Here is a 17,363-nt window from a genome sequence, read left to right as displayed (position 1 = left end):
ACACTAATGGGGTCCGACCCTTCGAAAAATGAAGGTATCGGCCAAAGGAAGACAAGGGCCACGAAGGGCGTGGAAATGAAAGACTCCCTAACCCTCGTAAACCTAATAGCGTCGGGGTCGGAAAAGAACAAGAGTTGACCAAGGTAGGTCGGTTAGGATAGGTGAAAGTGAATAGCCTGGCACAAGTAAGTGGAAGCAATGTCAGGACTCAGCTAAGGGCCCCGTGGTCGCCACCCACGCTCCAAAGTTCAGAGCCCCTGACGCCCCTTTTAGTCGCCTCTTACGACAGGCAGGGGATACCGTGGGTGTTATTCTACCGCCCCCACCCACAGGGGGTGCCCAGGTTCAACTCACGGCTCGGCCACGAAATTTGAAAATTGGTACGAGGACGGGAATGGGGTCCACTCAGCCCTAGGAAATAAACTGAGTAGAAGAGGCGGGGGGGGGGCTTGATTTCCACCTCAGCCATCCTCAAAGTGGTTTTCCGTGGTTTTCCACTTCCCATCCAGGCAAATACCGGGATGGTACCTAACTTAAGGCCACGGCCGCTTCCTTCCCTCTTCCTTGTCTATACCTTGCATCTTCCCACCTCCACCCCCACCCCCCACCCCCACTAGGCACCTGTTCAGTATAGTAGGTAAGGCCACCTGGGCGAGGTACTCCTTCTCCGCAGTTGTATCCCCAACAAATGTCTCACACTCCAGGACACTGCGCTTGAGGTGACATTCATCACTGAGTCCGAGGGAAAAATCAACCCTGGAGGTAAACGGATTAAGAAAGAAAGAAAGAAAATAGGCCTAAACCTGCACAATAAGTTATTTAAAAGATGAAAACGTGGAATATAAGTTTATAATACACTGACAATGACAATGAAATATAGCTAAATAACCTACAGCCCGCAGCAGTTCTCAAATATGAATAAGCACGCTTTGAACTCTCAACAATACAACTGTAGAATACAAATACTTTCCGCAGAATGGCGCACTCATTCTTCAGCTGGCCTGTTAATAAACGAACGACTTTGAACGAAAGATGACGAAGATGGCTTCACGTGATATGTCCATATACTCATCAGTGAAGGCGATCACAGCCAAAAACACAAGACAGATAAATGTTCTCGAAAACCGTGAGAGTTACGAAGAAAATGCATACAACATTAATATCAAGGCCACATGGGGCACACTTCATTTTTCGATAGGGCCAACCGCTTATCCGTTATTTTAGTTTATGTAAGGCAAAAATGACCAAAATTTGGGACATACCCCTATAAAATCCCCCACTTGTTCGAAACGGTGAAATATATCAGAATCAAAAGTATCCCTTGAGTAACCCGGGATTTCAAGCGTATCTGTACCAAATTTCAGCTTAATTGATCCAGTGGTTTCCGAACCTATCCGGAACAAACAGACATCATCTCATTTCTGTTAACAATATAGAAATAGATAGAGTAGATATCGATACGGATGTCAGGATGTGTGGCAACAGAGCAGTGGCACCGACTTTGGAGGGGGGGGGGAAGGGCAATGCATTTTCTGCCCCTCCAAAAATGACCTTAGGGCGGCAGAGTACCATTTTGCTACCATAAAATGCTCCTCCTAGATGTTAAGTCTCCTTAAAACGTGGAATTTGGTAGTCTTCGGAGCCCCGAGTCGAGAACTACAGTGGAACAAGATTTAGAAAGGAAGTCCCAAGGTTGGTTCTCTCAGGTCTGCTACGGGGTGGGTTTGCATTGTCCGGCTCCATGGCTAAATGGTTAGCGTGCTGGCCTTTGGTCACAGGGGTCCCAGGTTCGATTCCTGGCAAGGTCTGTAATTTTAACCATCATTGTTAATTTCACTGGCACTGGGTGTAAGTGTTGTCTTCATCATCATATCATCCTCATCACGACGCGCAGGTTGCCTACCGGCGTCAAATCAAAAGACCTGTACCTGGCGAGCGGAACCCGTCCTGGGATCTCCCGGCTCTACAAGCCATACGCCATTTCATTTTTGCATTAATAATTGTTCCTCATTTTACATGTCTGTATTCACGTTAATCATCCCCCACCCCCCACCCCCCAGTAATTATCCGACGTCGGCGTGCCTGAAACAGAGGTCAGGATGCGAATCACACAGCGGAATTAATATGTTGTTGCATGCGCTGTTAATATGTTGTACGGTTCACACCTGAACTGCTTCCAAATTACTCGCCGTTTCTTTGCCAACCAGACCTCATTATTCAGACATTATCTCAGTGACAAAACATTGTAACATCAGACTGTACCTCCTCTGCCCCTTTCTCCTTTATTAGCTCATATGAGGAGTTGATAACTTCCTTGTTTCCCAACTGAAAATATTTTAGAGATTTTTTTTCTTTTTGGGATGGGTACAAGATCCTGAGAAAAGAAAGAAAAATACGTATAGGCCTAATATAAAATATTTCTGCCATTCGAGTTCTGGATGCCTTTGCTGGCAGGACCTAGTGTTTACAGCGCACTACGTCTTCTGGTACGGGCTAGCGCAATTTTGTTACTTTCATTGATCTGTCTCTGTCTTATCCTTGGCTTCGACAACATGAAAGTGACTGAGGTATGAGCGATGCTAGTAATGCCATTCCTTCCTGCTATGAATGGTATGAAAATGTTGCTCATAGGGTTGGTCGGTGCATGTGTTTCAGTGGGCTTGGCAGACTGATATGTAATAGCAACTTCTGGCTCAGTGAGGAAAGCAACGGGAAACTACCTCACTCCTCATTTCCCTAGTACTCCTCTTCAGTGATGCCTAGGCCATCTATGACAGCTGATGGCAGAACTGTTGAGGATCCAACCAGCCTTAGGACTGAAGACTGAACATACATACATAGGCCTACGAGTTCTGGAAAGGAGACCACGGAAATTTCATCTTGAAAGCATTGGTTGGCGGCCATGGGTCCCCTAACTCAGTCCGGCATTGCTTCCACTTACTTTTGCCAGGCTCCTCGCCTTCATCTATCCTATCCGACCTCCCTTGACAAACTTTCGTTCTTTTCCAGCCCCGACGGTATTAGTTCTAGGGAGTCTTTCATTTTCATGGACTTCGTGGCTTTTGCCTTTCTTTGGCCGATACCTTCATTCTAACATAAATATGTCTTATGGCTGGAGTCATCTGAAATTAACGATACAAAACGTGTGACGCGATGTTACTTAGCAACCGTGCAGGCTGTGATGTGAAGTAGGTCTACTGATGGATGGCCATGACCGAGAAACATATTATCAAACATTATGCAGCGGCGATTAATTTAATTCAAGAGGTAAACATTCTCTAAATCAGTATTTATAAAATACTACTAAAGCACTCTCCCTTCATGCGGATTTACGAGCAAGGATTCAAGTGGTTAATGATGCAAAATAAAATGAGAACTATAAACTAATTAAATACGAATCTTAAACCTACACAAGTCCGCCTCTGTGGCCCAGGTTCAATTCACGGCACGGCCACGAATTTTGAAAAGTGACACGAGGACGGAAATCGATTATACAGTGGTTTGCGGTGAACATATTCATTATCACAGCTGCAAAAAAGTTTTTTTTAAAATATAATCAATCGTATCCCCACTATACTCTCAAAACACAACATTACCATTTTATAAGGCTGCATTTTTCGTGGGAAGGTCTACCTGAGAAAGATCTTTCAAGAATGTTTTCAACCACACGCTCGCACATACTTCCAAATTGAGATTCACGGCAGTGACGACACCATCATAACTTAATCTACAGCAGATTTTAAACAATGCACTTACAGCTTCATCCGGTGACGCTTCGTGATAGTACATTCATGGTTTTCACAAAAATGCACTGGGACTAACTATTGGTTTTTTACTTAAAAAGCCTAATCTAAACTCATCATCATCATCATCTGTTTACCCTCCAGGTTCGGCTTTTTCCCTCGGACTCAGCGAGGGATCCCACCTCTACCGCCTCAGAGGCAGTGTCCTGGAGCTTCAGACTCTTGGTCGGGGGATACAACTGGGAGAATGACCAGTACCTCGCCCAGGCGGCCTCACCTGCTATGCTGAACAGGGGCCTTGTGGAGGGATGGGAAGATTGGAAGGGATAGACTAGGAAGAGGGAAGGAAGCGGCCGTGGCCTTAAGTTAGGTACCATCCCGGCATTCGACTGGAGGAGAAGTGGGAACCACGGAAAACCACTTCGAGGATGGCTGAGGTGGGAATCGAACCCACCTCTACTCAGTTGACCTCCCGAGGCTGAGTGGACCCCGTTCCAGCCCTCGTAGCACTTTTCAGATTTTCGTTGCAGAGCCGGGAATCGAACCCGGACCTCCGGGGGTGGCAGCTAATCACGCTAACCACTACATCACAGAGGCGGACCTAATCTAAACTAATCAGCAAAATTTAACTGGTATTTTACCGTCGTTGAAGTTTTATAGTTTCACTCTCATACTGAGTGTATGCGTGCGTCAACGACAAACGAGGGAAAATATTTGTCACGACGTATAACACATGTTATATTCGTGAAGAATGCCACAGAACTCGCGAAACCTTCAACTATAATTCAAGTTCAACACTACAAAAATTCACTATATACCATCATCACAGACAACCATTCGCGCTTAACTCTGTGTTCATGCTGTGCAACCTGCGGCTATCGGAACACATACTCTACACATGCCATCAGTGAATTGCTTGAAAAAAAAAAAAGAAAACTGTATACATGCCGAAACCCAAGACACCGAGCTCGATAGTTCCAGTCGATTAAGAGCGGCCACTATCCAGTATTCGGGAGATAGTGGGTTCGAACCCCACGTCGGCAGCCCTGAAGATGGTTTTCCGTGGTTTCCCATTTTTACACCAGGCAAATGCTAGGACTGTACTTTAATCAAGGCCACGGCCGCTTCCTTCCCACCCCTAGCCCTTTCCTGTCCCATCCTCGCCATAAGACCTATCTGTATCGATGCGACGTAAAGCAACTAGCAAAAAAAAAAAAAAAAAAAAAAAATGGAAACCCAAGACTATACTGCTAATAATAAGAGTTGGTGTCTGACAGGTAAGGTTGGAGGGAGGAGCACTGCACGTGCCATTTCACGATGTTGCCACATTTCAGCATTCCTTTCTACATACTCTTACCCCTCGCTTCCGGCTCACTTGTTCCCTCCTTCATTCTGACCGCTGTGATCTGTTGTAGACTACCTGGCCAGGCGGTGTCGTCCCATTTGCGATCACTCTTATACAAACAATCAGGTTCTTATCAGTGACAGTGACAGGTTTGGCAACTCCCAGCAAGACGAGCTGCCCTGAAGTGTTATCTCCATGGCAACCGCAGTCGCCCCACCCTCGTTTCCATGGCAACCACACAGCCACTCCCTTTATCCCGCCTCGGCAGGCAGTAAACGGACCTCCTTCTAAGAAATGTCAGACACCAACTCTTATTATTAGCAGTATAAAATATATTCTTCTGTATATAAATTGATTTCATATACTGGCTCTATTTTTATTAGCAAGACGATATGCAAGTGGCTATACTGTTAAGATGGTTTTTTTTCTTGCAGTCTCTAGTGTGTGGCGCTGAAGACTTCGAGTGTCAAGTATTAAAACTAACACCCCTTACCTAAGCTACCTGGTCTGTCGCCGTAAATTGCTGTCAGGGGAGGGTCACAGCTCTGCCTCGAGGAAGCTTCAAGTGCATGCGTCACCCAAACGACCTTAAATTTCGCTGGGGGTAGTTCTCTATCGCGCCGGCAAGGAAACCCAGCTCGCTGGAGAAGCTGAACTGCAGTAGTGCGAGCGGATTATCGAGACAGCTGTACTTGGCTTGGCTTAGATCAGGGCCTCTCAAACTTCCTACAACGTATTTCTTACACTTTGTTTAAACAAAATAAGTAATTCACGAAATACGCAGAGAAGTATATTAGCGAGTTTGTCACTTCTTCCCGTTTTCTCTAATTCTGCCTCAGTATATCCGATAAACTGATCGAGATTGCGGTCATAAATAACTTTGAGTTTAATCACAATCTTATAAATTATCGGCTATCCTACCTTTTCCTCCACACATCTGATGTTGCGACATTCGTATTGAAGCCGCTGTTTGGAGAGCGATGTTATGCCCGTTTCACCATTAGAAAATCCTATATAATTTTTCAGCATTTTCTGATGTGGTAAAGTTAGGCAGTGCAAGGATCTCAAATCTGTAGCCGGTAGGTGCTTTCCTATGCCAGAGGACGCAAAATTTTAGCGTCGTTTCTCCGTATTTCACTTTTTCTTCCCGTAAGTTTCAGTTTGTTCTAACAGGAATAAAGCTCCTAAATGATCATTTGTACCATTATTTTCAATTTGGTTTACTTTTTGGTCAAGTTCAAATACCTTAAAGCATTTTTCTTATTTCATCACCGAATCCTGCTCCTTAATATAAAGACTGTTTTCCGTAATCTGGCATTTGAAATCTTATCAATATATATTTAGATTTGACATAGAAACGAGACTTTTAGGTAGGTACTTCTTTTTTGTTTTTGGGTGACGTAGATCAGTGGCAATACGTCATTTCTTGGAGCTGGAGCCTTCCTGCGTTTGACAATTTTCTGTTGTGAACAGGATATACATTAAAAACAGAAGAACTTCGTTGGGGAGAATTCGCTTGATTCTTCTTCTTCTACTTGTCCGTTTCACCCTCTTTGGGGTACGATAGATCAATCAATGGGCAGTGAGTCGTGTTTTCCTGTCCTCCCAGTACTTTTTCATTCTTTCAGATCTTGCCTTCCTTTCTTCTTCAGAAATTCTGTATAGTCGCTTGGGCTTCACCCTGTTCTGAAACCTCATTTTATCCTTGGTTATTTTCTTTGCATATCCATCTACAAGCATCTCTTCTGTAATTTGGAATTCTCGTAGGTCCTTCTCAGTTTCCTTAAACCAGTTCGGCTTGGTTTTCTTATTACGGAAATAGTCGAAGATTCTTTTAGATATCCTTTTCGGATCCATTCTTAGGATGTGGCCATAGAAGTCAATTCTCCTTTTTCTTATTGTGTCGGAAATCCTTTCTGATTTCCTATACAGAGTTTCATTGCGGATGTGTGAAAGTTCGTTATTATGAAATTTGGGGCCTACAATTTTTCGTAGAATTTTCCTTTCCTTTATTTCTAACTTTTCCATTGGACCATGCATAGTTATAGATAGAGTTTCTGCAGCATACAGGGTTTCAGGCTTGACTACTGTATTATAATATCTGATCTTGGAATTCCAGGAGAGGGATTTTTTGATTGATATGTTTTTTTTTTGTTTGTTTTTTTACCTCTGAAGATCTTTTGTCACTACTTTCACCATATGTTAGGAACCTGCGTGTAAGTGTAATTGCGGAAGTGTAGAGTGTTCAATGTGAGGAAAGGAAGGTTTAAGGACGGTACAAACACCCAGTTCCCAGGCCAGGGATATTAATCATTTACAATTAAAAACCCCTGGCCCGGCCGGGAATCGAACCCGGGGCCGCCGGGTGACAGGCGGACGCGTTGCCCCCTACACCGCTGGGCCGGACGATTAATATGCTTACACTTAAATCTGATGTATTAAAATGCAAGCTACATACTCGTGCCTGCTTGGTGGCATTTCTCTCTTAAACTGCACTCCGAAGAAAATCATGGAACGTCACACTTTCTTGCTATTTAGTGGTATCCGAAGTACATAGAGGTACACAACAGTGTATCATGCTTTTCAACCTCATGGACACTCACCGACAGAAACAATACGCACAATAAATTGCCTAAAATCAACACAACATCACAATATTACTCCATACATCACAATGTTAAAGTCCGCCAAGAGCAGAACAGAAACCTGACATCTAGCGGCCAAGCCGTGAACACGGTCGGGCCGTCTTTTCAGGGGCAAATTAGTAGCTATGGCCCGGCCGTGTACACTGACTTAGCAAATGTCATGGGATAGACACCTAATAGCGTGTGGGGCCTCCTCTGGCCCTGCGAACTCCAGTGAGACGCCGTGGAAGTGAGTTGACAAGTCCCTGGTAGTCCTCTGGACGCAGCTGACACCAAATCGTTTGCAGAGCGGCCGCCAATGCTGGTCTGTTCGTGGGTGCAGGATCCATGGCACGGAACCTACGTTCCAGGACATCCCAGATATGCTCGATAGGGTTCATATCGGGGCTCCTGGGTGGCCATGGCAGTCGTTGGACCTCCGCCGCATGTTCCTGGAACCATTCCCGGGCGGCGTGGGAGCGATGTGGCGGCGCGTTATCATCTTGAAACACCGCAGAACCGTCTGGGCGCTGGAAGGCCAAAACTGGGTGGAGATGGTCTCCGAGCAGCTCAACATACCGCGTACCATTCAAAGTCTCTTCCAGAACAACAAGGGGGCCCATTCCATATCAGGAAAATGCACCCCAGACCATAACAGAGACACCAGCGCCCTGGACCACACCTTCGAGGCAGGGGGGATCAGTCGCTTCATGTGGTCTGCGCCATACACGGTGCCTCCCATCGGCATGGTGCAGTTGAAATCGTGATTCGTCCGACCATATCACGTTACGCCATTGTTCCAGTGCCCATCCCTGGTGACTAGCGACAAATGCGCGTCGTTGTGCCCGATGACGTTGGGTTAACAGTGGCACCCGTGTGCGACGCCGGCTCCCATACCCCATACAACCCATGTTCCTACGGATTGTCCACTGGGAGACGTGTCTAGCACGGCCTGTGTTGAATTGAGCCGTGATTTGTTGCACGGTTGACCGTCTGTCACTATTGACAATCCGTCTCAGATGTCGCCGGTCACGGTCATCGAGGGTGGCTGGACGGCCGGTCGTTCGTCTGTTGTGGACGGTGACACCCGCATTCAACCATTCACGATACACCCTGGACACGGTTGATCGTGTGAAGCCGAATTCCCGCACCACTTCCGAAATCGCACTTCCCATCCGTCGGGCACCGACCACCATAACCCATTCGAACGGTGTCAGCTCACGGCGACGTTCCATGTTACACCTGTCACATGCACAGCCACTGCTCACAAGGTCTCCTATACAACTGCCGCTGGCACGGGGGCGAGTGGTGCGCAGACAACACACCTGCGCATCAGTGCTCCGCTATCCCATGACATTTGCTCAGTCAGTGTATATCTCGTAGGCAACGGCTTAACATACATATTATATATGGCCTACACACTAACTCAAGTGTTTAAGAACCTTGGCTCAAGACTTGGCCCAGCGCTAGATTTTTTGGTTTATACGTCGCATTGGCTCGGACAGATCTTCTGGCGATAAAAAAGGAACCATAGCCTTAATATCAAGATACAACGCAAGCTAATATATACAGCCCTAAACGAGCAGTCATCTAACAATAATTAGAAATAACAAAAAATTCCCAGTACTAGAAGTTGAAGATTTACCTCAGGGATGCCAAGAAATCGTTGATTAAACACACGAAATTTGTGGTAGTACCGGTACGGTACTATACTGCTAATAATAAGAGTTGGTGTCTGACATTTCTTAGAAGGAGGTCCGTTTACTGCCTGCCGAGGCGGGATAAAGGGAGTGGCTGTGTGGTTGCCATGGAAACGAGGGTGGGGCGACTGCGGTTGCCATGGAGATAACACTTCAGGGCAGCTCGTCTTGCTGGGAGTTGCCAAACCTGTCACTGTCACTGATAAGAACCTGATTGTTTGTATAAGAGTGATCGCAAATGGGACGACACTGCCTGGCCAGGTAGTCTACAACAGATCACAGCGGTCAGAATGAAGGAGGGAACAAGTGAGCCGGAAGCGAGGGGTAAGAGTATGTAGAAAGGAATGCTGAAATGTGGCAACATCGTGAAATGGCACGTGCAGTGCTCCTCCCTCCAACCTTACCTGTCAGACACCAACTCTTATTATTAGCAGTATAGTTCCTTTCTGCTCCTCCATAAGTAATTTGGATTCGATGAAAACCTGTGTGCATGATATTTGTTCTTTATTTACCCTATAGTTTTAAAAAGAAGCATTCTCAGATATAATCGAATATGCTGACATAACCTGTAAAATTATTAGGTATTTATTTTTTGACGAAAATTCAATAAAACTTGTAAAAAGACAGTGGCTGTAGGTGAAAACACTCGAACACTGATCCAGAAAGAAACCTTTAAACGATACCTAACTTAATTTGTCGAAGGATAGGAACTCTACATCTTTTTCCTATGATTTAATGTTAACTGCTCTAAAGCGGAGGTGCCAATAATCGTTAAACCTGTGAGAGAGCTCGCTACCGGTACCGTACCTACGTGCTTTAACATTCTCAATTGACTGTTGAAAATGGGATCGTTGTAATAAACACACGACTTCGTCTGCCTTTCCCTCTCATCTGTACTCACTCAACCACACACATTTATATATCACGACATTAACTACATACAGCGACGTATGTTATTTTCTTGTTTCATTTTGTTGAATTATACGCCATGGAGACCAGTAATGTGAATCAATTTGATTACCTACATAGGTACCGTACGTCTTTCCTTTGGTAAAATGTTACTATCCGACCCTCAAGGTTACCGTAGGTACTAAAATTTATAAGAAAGGTTAAATGATGCTAATCTTATCTCGAATTCTTTCCATCTCTAGGTAAAAGGATGTATTTACTATACCGGTAGCGTGTTTCTGTGGTATTTGGTTTGTATATGAAGAGAAGTGTATTGGGACAAACACACAAATCCAGTCCCCGAGCGAAAGGAATAGGCCCTACACGGGATTTAACCCGGGATCCTCTGAAATGAAGGTTTCAATTTTTTTTACGTCACACCGACACAGACAGGTCTTATGGCGACGATGGGATAGGAAAGGGCTAGGAGTGGGAATGAAGCGACCATGGCCTTGATTGAGGTACAGCCCTAGCATTTGCCTGGTGTAAAATTGGAAACCACGGAAAATCATCTTCAGGGTTGCCGGCAGTGGGGTTCAAACCCATTACCTTCTGAATGCAAGCTGACAGCTACGTGACCCAAACCGCGCAGCCACTCGTTTGGTGAAACGAAGGTCGCGATACTGACCATAAATAAAGGAACCGAATAATAATAATAATAATAATAATAATAATAATAATAATAATAATAATAATAATAATAATAATAATGTGTATGTTGGGTAGTCAGCCCGAAGGCTGGTTGGATCCTCAACAGCTCTGCCATCAGCTGTCATAGATGGCCTAGGCATCACTGAAGAGGCATACTAGGGAAATGAGGAGTGAGGTAGTTTCCCATTGCTTTCCTCACCGAGCCAGCCGTTGCTATTACATATCAGTCTGCCAAGCCCACTGAAATGCATCTACCAACCGACCCTATGAGCGATATTTTCACACCATTCATAACAGGGACTGGCTGCATAAGGAATGGTATTACTAGCATCACTTACACCTCAGTCACTTTCATATTGTCAAAGCCAAGGATTAGACTGAGACAGATCAATGAAAGTAACAAATTTGATATAGCCCATACCAGAAGACATAGTGCGCTGTAAACACTACATCTCGCCAGCAAAGGCATATAATAATAATAATAATAATAATAATAATAATAATAATAATAATAATAATAATAATAATAATAATAATAATGTTATTATATGGTAGAACTTGATTCCAATTAACAAGCTGAGAAATTTGGGAACAAGACCTTAACATCTGCACCCCTCCAAGGATTTCTTCTTCTCCTTCTTTTTCTTAATATTATTGGTTTTACGTCCCACTAACTACTTTTGACGTATTTCAGAGGAGCCAAGGTGCCGGAATTTTGTACCACTCGAGTTCTTTTACATGCCAGTAAATCTAGCAACCCGAGGCTGACGTTTTCAAATACCTTCAAATGCTACCGGACTGAACCAGGATTGAACCTGCCAAGTTGGGCTCAGAAGACTAGTGCTTCAACAATCTGAGCCATTCAGTCTGGCATTATTATTATTATTATTATTATCATCATCATCATCATCATCATCATCATCATCATCATCATCATCATCATTATTATTATTATTATTATTATTATTATTATTATTATTATTATTATTATTATTATTATTATTATTATTGGAATATTTTATAAACTCTGATTGATATGTTAATATTCACCAAAGATATAAATGTTGCATCTGAGAAGCCTTAACACATTTCCTAAACTACCAAATTGTCTTCAAAGTCACTCTTTATAGGGAGTAATATAGGAAAAATGGACTATCCATTCTCTACATTTTTTTCTATTTGCAGTCCGAAAAATTACTGACTGCCTGTTCTCATGCAATCTTTTAATGAACATAGTAAAAGTAGTCCTTATAAATGACATGATTAAGATTCTGTTGGTTCTCCAGTGACCCATTAATCTTGGCAGCAGGTGCATGTGTGGGGAGAAGATGAATCAGAGAGAGTCCAGCACAGTCTGTGGAGGGGGAAGTATGAAAACTGAGAGGTATCCCCCAAAAGCTTGGATTCTACAATCAACTCCAGTCACGTTAGGCTTGGCTCGGCTACCTCCCTGCATTAACGATGGCTGATGCAGCACCGGATAAGGCTAAAGACAAGGTAAGAAGGTATCTAATTTAATTTAGGGTGATAATAATAATAATGATAAAGTAAAACTAATTGTCAATTTTAATTATAATAATAACATTAATAATAATAATAATAATAATAATAATAACGCTGTTATTATGATGATGATGTTTGGATGCTTGCTTTCGTTCCAATACCTCTTGAGTCCTGCTATTAGTTTTTCCTTTCTTTTCTGTGAAAGAGGTTTGCAAGATTTAATAACTTTTGATAGAGGAGACCACAAATTTACCTATTTACAAAATTTAGGGTGATGATAATAATAATAATGGCAAAGTAAAACTAATTGTATATGGAGTAGAGACATGTCACCTGGCCAAAAATCCGACTTTCAAAAGGACACTAATGACTCTAAGGCTTGAGATATTTAGTGAATGCTTGTATTTAATTTTTTATTTAAAATTAATATCCATAAATCTAATAATAAGCTTCTGTAATATGTACTATCTCCAACAAAAATTCTGTTTCCTGCACGCTATTTTTCAACCTTTAATTCTTTTATATTACAATTTTCATCACAAAGTTAAACGAAAGGCATCTCCTTACAGGGCATCGAGGAGTGGTAGGTAAAGGTTTCTACTATCTAGGACAGAGTGCCTAGATATATGCGCAGCCATTCTTGCTCTCAGAAATTAATCTGGCACTTATTTCTGGTGCAGACTAAGTTCAGATCCGGATGCCTCTCCAGAGTAGAAATGATAAATAGATTTCTATTTATTGGGTATCTTAAAAATGCTTTTATTCTCTTGCTTCCTGCTTCTATTTTAAATAATCTTCTGCAACGTATTCTTCCTAAATTTTGTGAGTGTTATTCTGAAGTCTCCAACTATTCTTGTAAAACGTACCATTCTCTCATTATAGTACTCTAAATCATCAGTCCTTTTTATCTGTGTATTACATTTTTAATTTAATATATGTGTATTGAATTTTTAATTTAATTGTATTTGATAGCATAATTGTTACTTTTAATAACACATCTGCACTGGTTATTATTGTACTACAGCCTCTTAACAGAGGCAGCTCTAGGGTGTCAGTATACTCACCTGTACCAGTAATGTTAACACTGTTATTACAATGATGATTATTAGTGATTTAAACCTATTAGGGAGCGCTTATGACTAGTTCTTTCTGGATGCTTGCTTTTTTTCCAATACTTCTTGAATCCTGCTATTATTTTTTCCTTTCTTTTCTGTGAAAGAGGTTTGCAAGATTTAATAACTTTTGATAGAGGAGACCACAAATTTATCAATTTACAAAATTTAGGGTGATGATAATAATAATGATAAAGTAAAACTAATTGTATATGGAGTAGAGACATGTCACCTGGCCAAAAAATCTGACTTTCAAAAGGACACTAATGACTCTTAAGGCTCGAGATATTTAGTGAATGCCTATGCTCTATTTCCACGACCAGAGTTGAGAAGTAATTGAGTGAAAGTAATTGAATCATTACTTCTACAGAATGTTAAATTCTTGAAATAAAATTGTAATCATTACATTCTAGTAATTGATACACATCGCACAGAAGCAGAAATGTAAAAAAAAAACAAATTATGAAGTAGCTTCACCAATTCTAGGTGAGGTGTTTTCTTACCTTTCCAGTACTTTCAAAGACATTCCAATAATTTTCTTAATATTAGACATGGGTACTCTTTCAAATATTTTCAGTAAATACAAAATGTACTTTCCCCCTTAAGACATTCAGGATTAGCGATTTTAATTTTAAGAACCAATTAATTTATTTGGAAAATAAAAGGAAAATCATTTCAAACAAAAGTAATTAACTAAAATTTAAAAAATGGGAAAATATTTCGAAAATTCCAGGGTTTCATGTTTATCATAATCATAATCATAATCATAATCATCATCATCATCATCATCATCATGATTTCCCCTTATCCAGCTCCTGCCAGGTCAGGATATTTATGGTACTTCTCCATCTTCCTCTTTCCTTTCACCATTCTTCTTCCATGATCTTGTCCCAGTCTAAATTTTGTCTTCTTATGCCACTCTTCACTGATTCAATCTATCTTGTTCTAGGTCTTCCTCTTGCTCTCTTGCCCTTGCACTTTGCCTCCAGCATCTGTCTTGGAATTCTGTTCTCCTCCATCCTATTTACATTTCCAAACCACCTTAGTTTACATTGTATTCTTTCCAACTCTCACATTTAGCATTCCTATCCCAACTTCCTTCCTAACATCTTCATTTCTCACTCTGTCTTTCCTTCTTATCATACTTCTTAAGAATATCATCTCACTGGCTTGAATTCTACTCTCTTGCCTTCTAGTCAAAGTCCAAGTCTCAGCAGCATAAGTCAGTATGCGTACATAGTACATTTTATACATTAGCTCTTTACTTTTCCTTGGTACTTCTTTGCTCCAAACAACTTTTCTTACACTATATTGATTAATTCCACTGTCTTGGGGGCTGGGTATTTGTGCTGTCTTCATCATTAGAAATCATCTAGGTAGGGCCTTATCCTCACAGACAAGAAGATTGCCTATATGGGATCAAATCAGAACATCTTAACCAGGGCTCTCTGGTGCCCATATGCCATTATGATTATTGTTATTCTTTTTATTTATTATTATTATTACTGTATTATTTACAAAGCGTTATCTGACCCCGTAATAATTAAGAAGGGAATTCCTCAAGGCAGAATTATTGGATCTTTATATTTTCTTATATATAAATGATATGAGTAAAGAAGAACAATCAGAGATAAGGGTGTATAGAGTGATAAAATAACGTACAATTTTTTTTTTCTCCGGGTACTCCAGTTTTCCCTGTCATATTTCATTCCAGCAACACTCTCTAATATCATTTCATTTCATTTGTCATTCATTAATCACTGCCCCAGAGGAGTGCGACAGGCTTCAGCAGATGGCACAATTCCTAGCCTCGTTGCTAGATGGTGGCTTCATTCATTCCATTCCTGACCCAGTCAAATGACTGGCAACAGGCTGTGGATTTTCATAAAGAATGGAAAGGGTTTTAAATAACTTTACATATATTCACACACAAATGTTAAAATATACCTTGTCCTAGTAGAAGTAATTTCTTTTCAGTTTTGACTCAATGTGTTAAATAAATAAAACTTAGAAAATGCCTGAAAAATAAAATATATAACAGATTATACCTGAAAACAAAACAACTTAATCAAATTTAATTTAATTAAAGTAATTTATTTTTTTCTTGCACCTTTAATCAAGGACAGTAGAAAAATGCCAACCTCTGAAACTTTTTGAGTAGGTAATTAAGTTTATACAAATTGTCCATCTGTTCTACTAGGGGCGGCAACCACTTCATGTAATTCTAGAATTTTCCATTTCAATGCAGTGGTAATTTGAGACATAACTGTATGATAGTGCATATTTCCAAATTTTAAATTTTAATTTTTTAAATTAAAATTAAGTCAGTTTAGAGTTCGGGTTTGGATTTTCCCCCAGACTTAGTGAGGGATCCCACCTCAAGAGCACTGTGACTGTTTCTTTCATAGACAGTGTTTCTCTCTGATATTTCTGGAAGGAGCAAAAATCGAATCAGCTTCCCACTTTGAGTACCTCAGAAACACAATCTTGAAATACAACACTGTTAGGCAGGATATACTCAGCAGGACACAGAAAGCATCAGACTTCTACAGTCAAGTCAGAAATCTTCTCTGGGACTGCGAAATACCACAAAAAGTGAAAACAATCATGTACCACACTCACTTCATACCAATCCTCATGTACGGTTTAAGGACATGTACCCTACTAAACAAAGACCTCAGCAGAATCCAAGCAACTGAAATGAGATTCATTAGAATGATGAACCAAACTACCAGAAAGGACAAGATCAGAAATGAGGTGAATAGGAAAGTAGCGGGTATTGAGGTTCCTATTACCAGTGTCATAAAGAAACGCAGACTTCAGTGATATGGGCACATAATGAGAATGAACAGGGAAAGACCTGCCAGAAAATATTTTGACCTTAATCTCATAGGAAGAAGACCACAGGGAAGACCAAGAAAATGTTGGATAGAGACTGTAAGATCAGATGTGGAGGAGAGAGGATACAAATGGGAGGATGTACTGGATCAGAAGATGTATGAAGACAGAAGGAGATGGCGAGCGCTTGTACACCACACCCAGGAAACTGGAGTTGGGAAATGATGATGATGATGATGATGATGATTGCACTGTTTATTTCTTGCTAGGTCTGTTAGACCCAACCCGTCTGTTGGTGTGACCATACTACTACCTATAGGTAGGATTATTATTATTTTTTTTTTTTTGTAGTTCTGCTGTATTAACAATGCTGTTAGGGAAAACTGTCTTCTATAAGAAGAAGATAAATTATACCATAATAGTGTAGGCATTGTCCGCCTCCGTAGCGTAACGGTTAGTGTTATTAGCTGCCGTCCTCGGGGGCCCGGGTTCGATTCCCGGTACTGCCAGAAATTTAAGAATGGCAGGAGTGCTGGTACGTGGTTGAAATGGTACGTGCAGCTCACCTCCAATGGGGGTGTGCTTGAAAAGAGCTGCATCACCTCGGGATGAGGACACGAGTTTACTTTTTTTAGTGTAGGTATTCTGTGTTTTTCTGCAATGCTTTTGTAGAAAGAAATTTTCAGTCATGTAATATTCCTTATTGTTTGGAAGTGAAGAAATGGTGCCATTTTGTTTTGAAAAATTGGCTTTTGGACTAGCTGCACCATTATTCAAGAGAAGGGCTTATTTGTCAGGCATTGTCATGAATTGGGCTCAGAAATCTGTGAAAGGAAAGTAATCAGGGGCATAGCCAACGAAGGGTTACTGGGAGTTAGAACCCCACCACCCATCCTCCA

The 17,363-nt window shown here is 41.5% G+C and overlaps 1 protein-coding gene across 1 annotated transcript in view; it reads left to right on the top strand.

Annotated features, from left to right (window-relative positions):
• Positions 1-12,353: 12,353 nt before the first annotated feature.
• LOC136882096 (uncharacterized) overlaps positions 12,354-17,363 on the top strand; it is a 35,005-nt gene continuing 29,995 nt past the window's right edge. Inside the window, exon 1 of the mRNA XM_067154622.2 lies at positions 12,354-12,508. Within this exon, the coding sequence (XP_067010723.1) occupies positions 12,473-12,508 (36 nt within the window). The 5' untranslated portion in view covers positions 12,354-12,472. The remainder of the gene's footprint in view (positions 12,509-17,363) is intronic.

The sequence above is a fragment of the Anabrus simplex genome, chromosome 10 (assembly GCF_040414725.1).
Source record: "Anabrus simplex isolate iqAnaSimp1 chromosome 10, ASM4041472v1, whole genome shotgun sequence".
NCBI lineage: Eukaryota > Metazoa > Arthropoda > Insecta > Orthoptera > Tettigoniidae > Anabrus > Anabrus simplex.
This window is presented reverse-complemented; position numbering and strand designations above follow the sequence as displayed.